Source organism: Macaca nemestrina, chromosome X (assembly GCF_043159975.1).
Source record: "Macaca nemestrina isolate mMacNem1 chromosome X, mMacNem.hap1, whole genome shotgun sequence".
NCBI classification, from domain to species: Eukaryota; Metazoa; Chordata; class Mammalia; order Primates; family Cercopithecidae; genus Macaca; species Macaca nemestrina.
The window spans coordinates 158,806,633-158,821,296 of NC_092145.1; the positions used below are offsets into that span (position 1 = coordinate 158,806,633).

Genomic DNA, 14,664 nt, shown 5'->3' on the forward strand with positions numbered 1-14,664 from the left:
TCTCCTGACCTGGTGATCCACCCGCCTCGGCCTCCCAAAGTGCTGGGATGACAGGTGTGAACCATGATGCCTGGCCAGGTTCTGAGTTTTGTTCAGGGAGGAAAATGGCTCTGGAATTGCATGATGGTGTTGTTTACACATCTGTGAATATATTAAAAACCATTGAAATGTATGAATGAGCGAAAGGTTATGGTATGTAATATGTAACTCACATCTTGGTAAAGCTGTTTTTGTTTTTGTTTATTTTATTTATTTATTTATTTATTTATTTATTTATTTATTTATTTATTTTTGAGACGGAGTCTTGCTCTGTTGCCCAGGCTTGAGTGCAGTGGCGCCATCTCAGCTCACTGCAAGCTCCACCTCCCGGGTTCACGCCATTCTCCGGCCTCAGCCTCCAGAGTAGCTGGGACGACAGGCACCTACCACCACGCTAATTTTTTTGTGTTTTTTTTAGTAGAGATGGGGTTTCACCATGTTAGCCAGGATGGTCTCGATCTCCTGACCTGGTGATCTGCCCGCCTCGGCCTCCCAAAGTGCTGGGATTATAGGTGTGAGCCACAGCACCCGGCTGGTAAAGCTGTTTTTAGAAGAAATGAATGAGAGGGGTGGGAGAGATACACACAGACCCTCAACAGGTGAGAAACATTCCTGGATGCATTGCTGCCAGAAAGGTATGCATTTCCTGCAAAGCGTAAGAAAAAGGGTCCAACCTGGCCGGGCATGGTGGCTCACGCCTGTCATCCCAGCACTTTGGGAGGCCGGGGCCATTGGATCACCTGAGGTCAGGAATTCAAGACCAGCCTGGCAAATATGGTAAAACCCCGTCTCTACTCAAAATACAAAAAGTAGCCGGGCGGGGTGGCGGGCGCCTGTAGTCCCAGCTACTCGGGAGGCTGAGGCAGGAGAATCATTTGAACTCAGGGAGGCGGAGGTTACAGTGAGCCGAGATCGCGCCACTGCACCCCTGCCTGGGTGACAGAGTTCCAAAAAAAAAAAAAAAGAAAAGAAAAGAAAAGGAAAAGAAAAAAATAGGGTCTAACCTGCAGCCCCGGAGCGCCCACCTGTGGTCGGTCTGTTGCTTCAGACCATTCAGTGCCCAGCTATTTCTGGAAAAGCCACCTCTGCAGGCCAGACACCGCCAAGAGCAACCGTTGTACTCATTTTGTGAAATTTCCATCCTGCCGCCCCAGCCTCGGCAGGACCCAAACCGCAAGCCGGTGCCTCTTGTGTCCGGGCAGCTGGTGACGGTTAGAGGTAATTTCTTGATTAATCACCCACGTTGCTCAGCAGTCCTGGCTGGCTGTCTTCCCTGGGGGCTGTCCAGTGGCCACAGGGGACAGACCTGAAATTGCAACACGTCTGGCTGCGAAGGGACTGCTTGCTGGATCGTCAGACCACACAGGTTACAGACATGAGGGTGGCTGGGTGAGGCCGCCATTGCAGGACTTGCAACAGCACGTGCTGGTTAAATGTGTGCGAGGCACAGCTGCCTGCCTGGAGGGTTAAAGCCACAAATTCCAGCCCAGGCGCGGTGGCTCAGGCCTGTAATCCCAACACTTTGGGAGGCCGAGGCAGGAGGATTGCTTGAAGCCAGGAGTTTGAGACCAGCCTGGGAAAAAGAGTAAAACCCCATGTCTGCAAAAAATAAAAATATTAGCTGTGCATGGTGGTACTCTCACCTGTAGTCCCAGCTACTCAGGAAGCTAAGGCAGGAGGATTGCTTGAAGCCAGGAGTTTGAGACCGGCCTGGGCAACACAGCAAAACCCCATGTCTACAAAAAATAAAAGTGTTAGCTGGGCATGGTGGTACTCTCACCTGTAGTCCCAGCTACTCAGGAGGCTGAGGCAGGAGGATTGCTTGAAGCCAGGAGTTTGAGACCAGCCTGGGCAATATAGCACAACCGCATGTCTACAAAAAATAAAAATATTAGCTGTGCATGGTGGTACTCTCACCTGTAGTCCCAGCTACTCAGGAGGCTAAAGCAGGAGGATTGCTTGATGCCAGGAGTTTGAGACCAACCTGGGCAATATAGCAAAACCCCATGTCTACAAAAAATAAAAATATTAGCTGTGCATGGTGGCATGCACCTGTAGCCCCAGCTACTCAGGAGGATTGCTTGAAGCCAGGAGTTTGAGACCAGCCTGGGCAATATAGCAAAACCCCATGTCTACAAAAAATAAAAATATTAGCTGTGCATGGTGGCATGCACCTGTAGCCCCAGCTACTCAGGAGGATTGCTTGAAGCCAGGAGTTTGAGACCAGCCTGGGCAATATAGCAAAACCCCATGTCTACAAAAAATAAAAATATTAGCTGGGCATGGTGGCATGCACCTGTAGTCCCAGCTACTCAGGAGGATTGCTTGAAGCCAGGAGTTTGAGACCGGCCTGGGCAATATAGCAAAACCCCATGTCTACAAAAAATAAAAATATTAGCTGTGCATGGTGGTACTCTCACCTGTAGTCCCAGCTACTCAGGAGGCTGAGGCAGGAGGATTGCTTGAGGCCAGGCATTGGAGGCTGCAGTGAGTTACGTTTGCACCACTGGCCTCCAGCCTGGGCAACAAAGCAAGACCCCATCTCCATAAAACAAAAACAAACAAGCAAAAGAACAATTCCAGGGCACCCCTGTTTCCAGTTCTGTCCACTTTACATTCTCGAAATAAAACTAGTGTCCCTTTGACAGACACATTTTTCATCAGCAGTGCATGGCTGAAGCGTCTGTCCTTCCAGACGTCCCCCACGGCCACAGCAGGCAGAACCCTAAGAAGGAAGGGTCTGATTTTCCTCCTGAAGCCATAGGTGGCCGGAGGTGCCCAGCTGGCCGTGGAGGGCGGTGCTGACTCGTGCATAACCGTAGGTTTCACACCTGGGCACGTCCAGGCGGGGCACAAAACTTCTCCCTGAAACTGAAATGAAAGCTCTGGGCCATTTTAAAAGCAGTTTGAGGAAGCTGTTTGCGCAGCAGCTGGTAAGAAGTCACAGGCCTCCTCTGGAGGAAGAAAGAGCAGGGTGGAGCCTTGGGTTGACATGGGTGTTACAAGCTAGAAAGACTTTGGAGATCTCCCGGCGCTCGGATTGTATGTTTTCTGCTGATACATGCTCTGTGGGAGGAATGCCCCTGAAATGAAAGGATTGACACCTGGGGGCTGAAGGTCGGTCACTTTGTGGTTTCCATCCATGGGGGACAGTGAGTGAGTCGTGAGATCTGTACAACAATGCGTTCAACCTGCCCAGGGGAGCCACAGGCCCCACTCTGGATCTTCTAAGAGTCTCAGCCTGTGACATGCACCAAGGTCTCCAATGACCTCCCTGATCCAAAGAAGGAGGGGAAGGAGGGAGGGGAAGGAAGGAAGGAAGGGAGGGAGGGAGGGAGGGAGGGAGGGAGGGAGGGAAAGAAGGAATGAAGGAGAGAGGGAGGGAAGAGAAGGAAGGATGGGAGGGAAGGAGGAAAGAAAGGAGGGAGGGAAGGAAGGAGAGAGGAGAGAGAGGAAAGACAGAAGGATGGTAGGAAGGAAGGGAGAAAGGGAGGAAGGAGGGAGGGAGGGAAGGAAGGGAGGAGGGAAGGGAGGAAAGAGGGAGGGAGGGAGGGAAGGAAGGAACGAAGGAGGAAGGGAGGGAAGAGAAAGAAGGAGGGGAGGGAAGGAGGAAAGAAAGAGAGGGAAGGAAGGAGACAGGAGAAAGAGGAAAGACAGAAGGAAGGTAGGAAGGAAGGGAGAAAGGGAGGAAGGAGGGAGGGAGGGAGAGAAGGGAGGAAGGAGGGAGGGAAGGAAGGAACGAAGGAGGGAGGGAGGGAAGAGAAGGAAGGAGGGGAGGGAAGGAGGAAAGAAAGGAGGGAGGGAAGGAAGGAGAGAGGAGAAAGAAGAAAGACAGAAGGTAGGAAGGAAGGGAGAAAGGGAGGAAGGAGGGAGGGAAGGAGTGAAGGAAGGGAAGAGGGAAAGGAGGAAAGAGGGAGGGAGGGAAAGAAGGAATGAAGGAAGGAAGGAGGGAAGAGAAGAAAGGATGGGAGGGAAGGAAGGAAAGAGGAGAAAGAGGAAAGACGGAAGGTAGGAAGGGAGAAAGGGAGGAAGGAGGGAAAGAAGGAAGGAGGGAAGGAAGGAAGAAAGCAGAGAAGGGAGGGAGGGAGTGAGGGAAGGAAGGAAGGGAAAAGGGAAGGAGTGACGGAAGGAAGGGTGGGAAAAGGGAGGGAGTGGGGAGAACAGAAAAGAAGGGAAGGAAGGAGGGAAGAAGAGAAGGTAGGAGGGAGGGAGAGAAGGAAGGAGCCAGGAGGAAGGAAGGAGAAAGGGGAGAAGAGAGGAAAGAAGAAAACGACAGAGGGTGAAGAAAGGAAGCAGACAGGCAGGGAAAGAAGGAGGAGAGGGAAGGAGGGAGGAAGGGCGGGAGGGATGGAGGAGACAGGGAGCCCTCTGCGAACGCATGTCCCCACCCTCCTTGGTCCCCGGGGAGCCCTCCCGGCAGCCACCTCCCCGCCCGCGCCCCTGAGCCGTGCGCCCTTCCCTCTGCAGAGCCGGGGCGAGGACCCCTCCAGGATGCACGTCCCAAACAGCACCGGGCCGGACAACGCGACGCTGCAGATGCTCCGGAACCCGACGATCGCGGTGGCCCTGCCGGTGGTGTACTCGCTGGTGGCGCTGGTCAGCATCCCGGGGAACCTGTTCTCCCTGTGGGTCCTGTGCCGACGCATCGGGCCCAAATCCCCGTCGGTCATCTTCATGATCAACCTGAGCGTCACGGACCTGATGCTGGCCAGCGTGCTGCCGTTCCAGATCTACTACCACTGCAATCGCAACCACTGGGTGTTCGGCGTGCTCCTGTGCAACGTGGTCACCGTGGCCTTTTACGCAAACATGTACTCCAGCATCCTCACCATGACGTGCATCAGCGTGGAGCGCTTCCTGGGGGTCCTGTACCCGCTCAGCTCCACGCGCTGGCGCCGTCGTCGTTACGCGGTGGCCGCGTGCGCCGGGACCTGGCTGTTGCTCCTGGCCGCCCTGTCCCCGCTGGCGCGCACCGACCTCACCTACCCGGTGCACGCCCTGGGCATCGTCACCTGCTTCGATGTCCTCAAGTGGACGATGCTCCCCAGCGTGGCCATGTGGGCCGTGTTCCTCCTCACCATCTTCATCCTGCTGTTCCTCATCCCCTTCGTGGTCACCGTGGCCTGTTACACGGCCACCATCCTCAAGCTGTTACGCACGGAGGAGGCGCACGGCCGGGAGCAGCGGAGGCGCGCGGTGGGCCTGGCCGTGGTGGTCCTGCTGGCCTTTGTCACCTGCTTCGCCCCCAACAACTTCGTGCTCCTGGCGCACATCGTGGGTCGCCTGTTCTACGGCAAGAGTTACTACCACGTCTACAAGCTCACGCTGTGTCTCAGCTGCCTCAACAACTGTCTGGACCCGTTTGTGTATTACTTTGCCTCCCGGGAATTCCAGCTGCGCCTGCGGGAATATCTGGGCTGCCGTCGGGTGCCCGGAGACCCCCTGGACACGCGCCGCGAGAGCCTCTTCTCCGCCAGGACCACGTCCATGCGCTCCGAGGCCGGTGCGCACCCCGAAGGGCTGGAGGGAGCCCCCAGGCCCGGCCTCATGAGGCAGGAGAGCGAGTTCTGAGTCTCCGGGGGTGCAGCTTGGAGAGCCAGGGGCGCATGGAGAGGCCACGGTGCCAGAGGTTCAGGGAGAACAGCTGCGTTTCTCCCGGGCACTGCAGAGGCACCGGTGAGGAAAGGTCTCCAGGTTTCACTGAGGGTAGAGAAACCAGCAAAACCCAGCGGCGCACAGGGCGCTCTGTGAGGCTGCAGCGGGGGCCTCTGCCTCTCTGTGCCATGCACCAGACAGCGTGTGCCACCACGCCCTGCTAATTTTTGTATTTCTTTTTAGTGGAGCCGGGGTGTGCACCCCCGAGTTCCTTAGACACTCCTTCTCACACCTGTCCATCCCCGAGCATGGACATTCAACCAGCCCCGCTCCCTCGGCCACTCCATCTCTGGATATATCCTCCCTGGGCGACCTGCCAGCCCCATTCCCAGCTCCTCTCCTTGCTGACATCGTCCCTTAGCTGTGGTTCTGGCCTTTATTCTCCCCCAGAGGTGCTGGTCTCCTTAGTATGGTGCACACACCGACATTGCTGTTGGTTTCACTCAGGGCCACTGTGCTGGCTGTGGTTGGAATTCTTCTTTCAGAGGAACGAGGACAGATTTATATACTTCATCTCTGATGACTCCGGGAGCACCTGAGGTTCCTGCACCTCAACTACTCCCGTGTTCCCCACATCTGCTCCCTGCTCCACCGCACCCCCCAACCTGGAGCTGACCACGGTGATTCCTGGCACGGTTGTTCTGACCTGGCTTGGAGGGCCCCCCACCCCTCCTCTGCTTCTGTGAATCCCTGAGAGTGAAGGAGGTCCCATCAGGCCCCTGGACCACCATCAGGCCTCCCTGACTCAGGACGAGGACCTCGGAGGCCCAGGTGTGGAAACGAGGCTCGGTGACATGGGTCACAGCCCATCCCAACCCAAGGGTGCAGCTTGATTCCGCAGTTCCCGGCCTTCTGCGCATTGTCTGCCTCGTGTTTCCCCCCCTGGCGAGTCCATCCGGGGTCCGGGGAGCAGGCGACTGGCCAGACCCGTGAGACCGTTTGGAGATCAAGCACCGGACACAGGTGTGGACCGCAGGAACCTGCAGGGGTGTCAGTCGCTGGGCCCCCTCCATGCTGTGTGGGTGGTGAGCAGACTGTGTGTTTGTCTTTCTTCCTCTGCACCAGACGTGCCTGCACCAGCCCCAATACCTGAGCTGGTTTAGCTTAAAGAAGAGGTCTGACTCCCCACAGGCGTCCGAACATTACAGGGAATTGGATTCCTGGCTCTGTTGGGTGAGAAAGATGGTTCTGGAGGCGAGAATGGGAGAGCTGGCCATCCGCCCAGGGGCTCTGGGCAGTCTCCATAGTGGGTGGCCTCGGATGCCCAGCCCCTCCCTTTCTGTGCACTGGGGACACCGACGGAGGCCAAAGCTGCTGTTCAGAGGCCCTGTGTTGGCGCCTCTCTCCTGCCATCATTACCATGGAAGGAAAACAGAGATGGTTTAGTAATTAATTCAACCATTCCCAAAACCCGTGTCCACCCGGAACATCAGGATGGGACCGTGTTTGGAAACCGGCTCTTTACAAATATAATTTTTTTTTTGTACTTTTTTTTTTTAATTATACTTTAAGTTCTAGGGTACATGTGCATAACGTGCAGGTTTGTTACATACGTATACTTGTGCCATGTTGGTGTGCTGCACCCATCAACTCATCATTTACATCAGGTATAACTCCCAGTGCCATCCCTCCCCCCTCCCCTTCCCCATAATAGGCCCCGGTGTGTGACGTTCCCCTTCCCGGGTCCAAGTGATCTCATTGTTCAGTTCCCACCTATGAGTGAGAACATGCGGTGTTTGGTTTTCTGTTCTTGTGATAGTTTGCTAAGAATGATGGTTTCCAGCTGCATCCATGTCCCTACAAAGTAATGAAGTAAGGCGAGGCCATCCTGCATTTACAATGGGCCCAATCCAGTGTCCCTGTGAGAGACGGAAGAGGAGACACAGACACAGAGGAGGAGGCCACGTGGAGACGGAGGCAGAGATTGGAGTGATGCGACCACAAGCCCAGGGACACCTGGAGCCCCCAGGAGCTGGGAGAGGCAGGAAGGATCCTCCCCTAGAGCTTTCCAGGCAGTGTGACCCTGACACACCTGGATCTCAAATTTCTGGTTTCCAGGACCGGAGGAGGATAAACTCGTGTTAAGCCCCCAGTTGCTAGGAATTCTGGGATTTCATTTCAGCAGCTCCCGCCAATGCACACACGCATTGAATCCACTCTGACATCCTGAAACTGTGATGTGGACCAGTGCAACGCGCTGGTTCCTGGGTGGGTCATTTCAGGAGGCCCGCTGTGCCCCAGGCTGGATCCCAGGGAGTGCTGTGTGTGTGTGTGTGTGTGTTTGTGTGTGAGCAATAAAGCTTTTTAATCACCTGGGTGCAGGCGGGCTGAGTCCAAAAAGAGAGTCATCAAAGGGAGATAGGGGTGGGGCCGCTTTACAGGATTTGGATAGATAAAGGAAAATTACAGTCAAAGGGGGTTCTCTGGTGGGCAGGGGTGGGGGGTCACAAGGTGCTCAGTGGGGGAGCTTTTGAGCCAGGATGAGCCAGGAGAAGGAATTTCACAAGGTAATGTCATCACTTAAGGCAGGGACAGGCCATTTTCATTTTCACTTCTTTTGTGCTTTTTGGATGTAATCTCCCAGCTATGGCCACTAGAGACAGATGAAGGCTCCTGGAAGAATGACGCCCCTGTAATGTGTAATGCTCTTTTTGTGTGTGTGTGTTTGTTTCTGTTTTTTTGTTTTTTGTTTGTTTTTTGTCTGGATAGCACAGGAAGCTTTTTTTTTTTTTTTTTTTTTTTTCCCGCAATGCCCAGCAGTCTGGTGGCTCATTCTCTCCATCACCCCCTAAGTCTGCTTCATGAATGACATCATGAAGGCATCCAGGATCCCTGGAGACAATAGCTCTGTGTTTTCTGATTTTTCTTGATTGAAGGACCAGAGTTTTTTTGGTTTTTGGTTTTTGGGTGTTTTTTGTTTTGTTTTTGTTTTTTTCTTTTTGAGACAGAGTCTCACTCTGTCACCCAGGCTGGAGTGCAGTGGTGTGATCTCGGCTCACTGCAACCTCCGCCTCCTGGGTTCAAGCGATTCTCCTGCCTCAGCCTCCTGAGTAGCTGGGATGACAGGCACGCACCACCACACCCGGCTAATTTTTGTATTTTTAGTACAGACGGGGTTTCACCATGTTGGCCTGACTGGTCTCCAAATCCTGACCTCAGGTGATCTGCCCACCTCAGCCTTCCAAAGTGCTGGGATGACAGGCGTGAGCCCCTGCACGGTTCTGTATAAAGTGCTGCAGACCCTGGAGGTCAGCTTCATAAACCGAGCACCCCATCCCCTCCTTCAGAACGCTCCAGATCCCCCTGCCATGTGCCGTCATGGCATGAAACCAGCCTTCCCGCCTTTGCCCTCTGCCGAGCCGTGGTCTTTGGTGAAGGCGAGTGAGGCAGGCGTAGACGTGGGACTGCCAAGATGGTGTACCAGCAAGTGCAGCCTGAATGTCCACATGTCTCCAGAAAAATGAGCCACTGTTGTGAGCTGGTCTGCAGGCTCCAGGCGGGGGAACCTCCCTGGGAAACAGCGCTCTTCCACACATGGATGAAGGAGAGGCAGAGACTGCAGTGATGCAGCCACAAGCCCAGGGACCCCTGGAGCCCCCAGGAGCTGGGAGAGGCAGGAAGGATCCTCCCTTAGAGCCTCTCAGAAGGAATTGGATACAATTGTAGTAGATTGAATAGTGGTCCCCAGAGATATCTGTCCATAGCCTAATGCTCAGAGCTTGTGAGTAAGACCTTATTTGGAAACAGGGTCTTTGCAGATGTGATTAAGTTAAGGACCTTGAGATTGGATCCTTCTGGAGTAGGGTGGGCCCTAAACGCAATGGCAGGTGTCCTAAGACACACAAGAGGAGATGCAGACACAGAGGAGGAGGCCACGTGGAGACAGAGGCAGAGACTGGAGTGATGCGGCCACAAGCCCAGGGACCCCTGGAGCCCCCAGGAGCTGGGAGAGGCAGGAAGGATCCTCCCCTAGAGCCTCCAGAGGGAACTGGGGGCTGCAGGAGAGACCCAGAACTTCCACAGAAAGAGAGAAATTGTCCTCCTGCTTCTCTAGACTGTCCCAAAGCTGAACCCTAGAAAGCAAAGCTGATACAGGAGCCTCCAGGACTGAAAGGCCTCAGTCAGCAAGAGACCCCGTAGGAGATCCAACCGCAGGTGCTCAGCGTGGGCCTTGGGTGTGTCTCGTGGGGGTGGGGGACGGAACCCGTGAAAAACCTCAGAGTAGCACCTTCAGGGCAATGCACAGAAGATCCCTAAACTGCCTTGTAAACAAAACTGAGAGCTTGAGTCAGAGGAAGCCGAGAGGATATCCTTCCTCGACACTGTTGAGAACGCCGACATCCTCCCGCAAATGAAGACGTTGCAAGCAGGCAAAGTGCTTCAGTTTTTTTTTTTTTTTTTTTTTTTTGCCTTTATGACGATTTGTGCAGCCACTTGGCTATGGAGAGCGACCGACACCCCCTCTTACTTCTGTGAATGTTTCCTGCAAGCTGACTCCGTGTGTTCACTTGCCGAGCTTTGAGTAAAAAGATAGCACGTGTCTGTTGACTCACACCCGTGTTTTAAGATGGAAAACTTTCCTTCTGTCCTTGGCAGGACATGGAGAGAGGGAGGCACTCCAAAAAGTCTCAGCCTCCATCAAGACGTGGTGGTTCATGCAGGTAATCCCAGCACTTTGGGAGGCTCAGGCCGGAGGACTGCTTGAGTCCGGGAGTTCAAGGGCCAATCTAGGCAACACGGTGAGACCCTGTGTCTGTAAAAATTAAAAATAAAACATAAAAAAAAAAAATCAGTGTTGATGCTGCTTCTGTTTTGTTCCACTGCAGAAGGCAAATGTGTTTCTGTCTCTGATTTCTGTGGGGTTTGCATTTTAAACACAGACCCCATTTGATGCTGGATCCAATGTCTTATCCTCTTCACAGGCTCCTGTCTTGGTCCGTTTATCCTGCTGGAAAACAAACAAACAAAAACAAAAACAAAACGCCATTGCTTTATTCAGGGTTCTCTAGAGGGACAGAACTAATAGCATAGATAGATAGATAGATACATAGATAGATAGATAGATAGTAGGTAGATAGAGATAGATGATTGATAGATTGATAGATAGTAGGTAGAGATAGATAGATGTAGATAGATAGATGATAGATACAGATAGATAGATGATAGATAGATAGATAGATAGATAGTAGGTAGATAGATACAGATAGATAGATGATAGAGACATAGATAGATAGATGATACATAGATAGTAGGTAGATACAGATAGATAGATGATAGACAGATGATAGATAGTAGGTAGATAGATACAGATAAATGATAGATAGTAGATAGATATAGACAGATAGATGATAGATAGATAGATACATAGATAGATAGATAGATAGATAGATAGATAGATAGATAGATAGATAGTAGGTAGATAGATACAGATAGATAGATGATAGATAGTAGGCAGATAGATATAGATAGATAGATAGATAATAGATAGACAGTAGGTAGATAGATATAGATAGATGATAGACAGACAGACAGACAGATAGATAGATAGATAGATAGATAGATAGATAGATGATAGATAGATAGATAGTAGGTAGATAGATACAGATAGATAGATAGATAGATAGATAATAGATAGACAGTAGGTAGATAGATATAGATAGATGATAGATAGATAGATAGATAGATAGTAGGTAGATAGATAGATAGATAGATGATAGATAGATAGATAGTAGGTAGATAGATACAGATAGATAGATAGATAATAGATAGACAGTAGGTAGATAGATATACATAGATGATAGACAGACAGACAGATAGATAGATAGATAGATAGATAGATGATAGATAGATAGATAGATAGATAGTAGGTAGATAGATACAGATAGATGGATAGATAATAGATAGACAGTAGGTAGATAGATATAGATAGATGATAGACAGACAGACAGACAGATAGATAGATAGATAGATAGATAGATAGATAGATAGATAGATAGATAGTAGGTAGATAGATACAGATAGATAGATGATAGATAGATACATACACAGATAGGTAGATGATAGATAGATAGATAGTAGGTAGATAGATACAGATAGATAGATAGATAATAGATAGACAGTAGGTAGATAGATATAGATAGATGATAGACAGACAGACAGACAGATAGACAGATAGATAGATAGATAGATAGATAGATAGATAGATAGATAGATAGATAGATAAAAGAGTTTAAGACTGGGCACAGTGGCTCACACCTGTAATTCCAGCACTTTGGGAGGCCGAGGTGGGCAGATCACCTGAGGTCCAGAATTCAAGACCATCCTGGCCAACAAGGTGAAACCCCGTCTCTACTAAAAATACAAAATTACCGGGCGTGGTGGCGGGCACCTGTAATCCCAGCTACTCGGGAGGCTGAGGCAGGAGAATCGCTTGAACCTGGGAGGTGGAGGTTGTAGTGAGCTGAGATCACGTCACTGCACTCCAGCCTGGGTGACAGAACAAGACTCTGTCTCAAAAAAAAAAAAAAAATAGACAAATGGATAGATACATGGATAGATAATAGATGGATAGATAGATGCATACATGGGTAGATAGATGATAGATTGATAAATGGATGATAGGAGATAGATACATACATACATACATACATAGATACATAGATGAAAGGTAGATGATAGATTGATAGATGATAGATGAAAGTATAGATGATGGATAGATGGATAGATAGACAACAGATTGATAATGGAAAGATAGATGGATAGATGGATAGAAGATAGATAGGTAGATAGATAATACATTGATGATGGAAAGATAGAAAGGTGAATAGATGGATAGAAGATAGATAGATAGATAGATAGATAGATAGATAGATAGATAGATAGTTATACAGATGATAGATAGATGGATACATAGATAAACAGAATGGATGGATAGATAGATAATAGATGATAGCTAGATAGATGCAGGTAGATAATGGATACAGAGATGGATAATAGATACATAGACAACATAAGTGGGGGGATAGATGACAGATGAGGTAGGTAGGTAGATACAATAGATAGATGACAGGTAGGAAGAATAGATAGATGATGGATAGACAGATATATATATACATAGATGGATAGATAGATACATAGATGATAGATACATACATACATAGATGGATAGATAGATGATAGATAGATACATATATACATACATAGATGGATAGATACATAGATGATAGATGCATACATATATAGATACATGGATAGATACATAGATAGAGAGATACATACATACATACATAGATGAATAGATAGATGATAGATAGATACATACATAGATACATAGATAGATACCTACATAGATACATGTGTACATAGATGGATAGATGATACATACATACATAGATGGACAGATACATAGATGATAGATACATACATACACATACAGATGGATAGATACATAGATGATAAATAGATACACACATACATACATAGATGGACAGATACATAGATAGTTGATAGATACATACATACATAGATACATGGATAGATACATAGATGATAGATACATGCATACATAGATGGATAGATACAGAGATGATAGATACATACATACATAGATGGATAGATAGATGATAGACAGATATATACATGGATAGATAGACGATTGATAGATACATACATACATAGATGGATAGATAGATGATCGATAGACAGATACAAACATACAAACATAGATGATAGATAGATAAATACATACATACATAGATCCATAGATGGATGGATAGATAGATAGATATCATGGCTAAATAGATGGAAGGGTGATAGATAGATCCGCAGACAAGATAGATGGATACATGATAGATGAATAGCTGGATAAATGACGGACAACATAGATACATAGATAGATGATAGATAGACAAACCCTCGCATGCTAACTCAGGGTTTCTCCACCTCAGCACAGCTGACATTTGGGGCTGGAGGGCTCTCTGCGGTGGGGCCGTCCCAGGCACTGTAGGATGTTGAGCAGTGGCCCTGGGCTCTGCCCACCAGATGGGAGCAGCACCCCCACACTGCACACACCCAGACGTGACGGCCAAAAATATCTTCAGACATTGCCAGGTGTTTCCTGGACGGTAGGATCTCCTCAGTTCTTGGCAACTGAATTACACACAACCTACAAACCGGCACACATTTGAGAATCTTTGAACATCAGACTATGCGATGCTGGCTCAATGCAAAACAGGACATTAAGGAGAGAAGCCCGGCCTGGCGGGATGGGGTGTCTGAGTTTGCCGGGGTTGCCATAGCAAAGTTCTGTACAGCTTAGACAACAAACATTGATTCTCCCACAGTCCTGGAGGCTGGAGGTCTGAGGTCAAAGTGTGGGCACGGCTGGTTCCTCCTGAGGCCTCTCTCCTCCACGTGGAGATGCCGTCTTCTCCTTGTGTCCTCACAGGGTCATCCCTCCATGTGTGTCTGTGCCTTCATCTCCTCTTCTTATGGGATGTCTTAGTCCATTGCAGGCTGCTATCACAGAATACCATAGACTGGCTGGCTTAGACACAACAGGCATTTGGCCGGGCACAGTGGCTCACGCCTGTAATCGCACCACTTTGGGAGGCCGAGGCAGGCAGATCACCTGAGGTCAGGAGTTCGAGACCAGCCTGACCAACATGGTGAAACCCTGTCTCTACTAAAAGAAAAAAAAAAATACAAAAAATTAGCTGGGCGAGGTAGCAGGCACCTGTAGTCCCAGCTACTCAGGAGGCTGAGGCAGGAGAATGGCGTGAACCCTGGAGGTGGAGCTTGCAGTGAGCCGAGATTGCACCACTGCACTCCAGCCTGGGCGACAGAGTGAGATTCTGTCTTAGAAAAAAAAACAAAAAACAAAACAAATAAACAACAACAACAAACAAAAAACAGGCATTGGCCGGGCACAGTGGCTCATGCCTGTAATCCCAGCACTTTGGGAGGCCAAGG

General features: G+C 49.6%; 1 protein-coding gene across 3 annotated transcripts in view; it reads left to right on the top strand.

Moving 5' to 3' along the window:
• LOC105478056 (P2Y receptor family member 8) overlaps window positions 1-6,097 on the top strand; it is a 67,265-nt gene extending 61,168 nt beyond the window's left edge. Inside the window, exons 1-2 of one of the 3 annotated variants that reach the window (XM_011735019.3) lie at window positions 1,931-3,156; window positions 4,507-6,097. In XM_011735019.3, the coding sequence (XP_011733321.1) occupies window positions 4,531-5,610 (1,080 nt within the window). In that variant the 5' untranslated portion in view covers window positions 1,931-3,156; window positions 4,507-4,530 and the 3' untranslated portion in view covers window positions 5,611-6,097. Of the gene's footprint in view, window positions 1-1,930; window positions 3,157-4,182 lie in introns of those variants that run through there. The other 2 variants (XM_011735017.3, XM_024791631.2) reach the window with 2 other exon arrangements.
• Window positions 6,098-14,664: the final 8,567 nt, after the last annotated feature.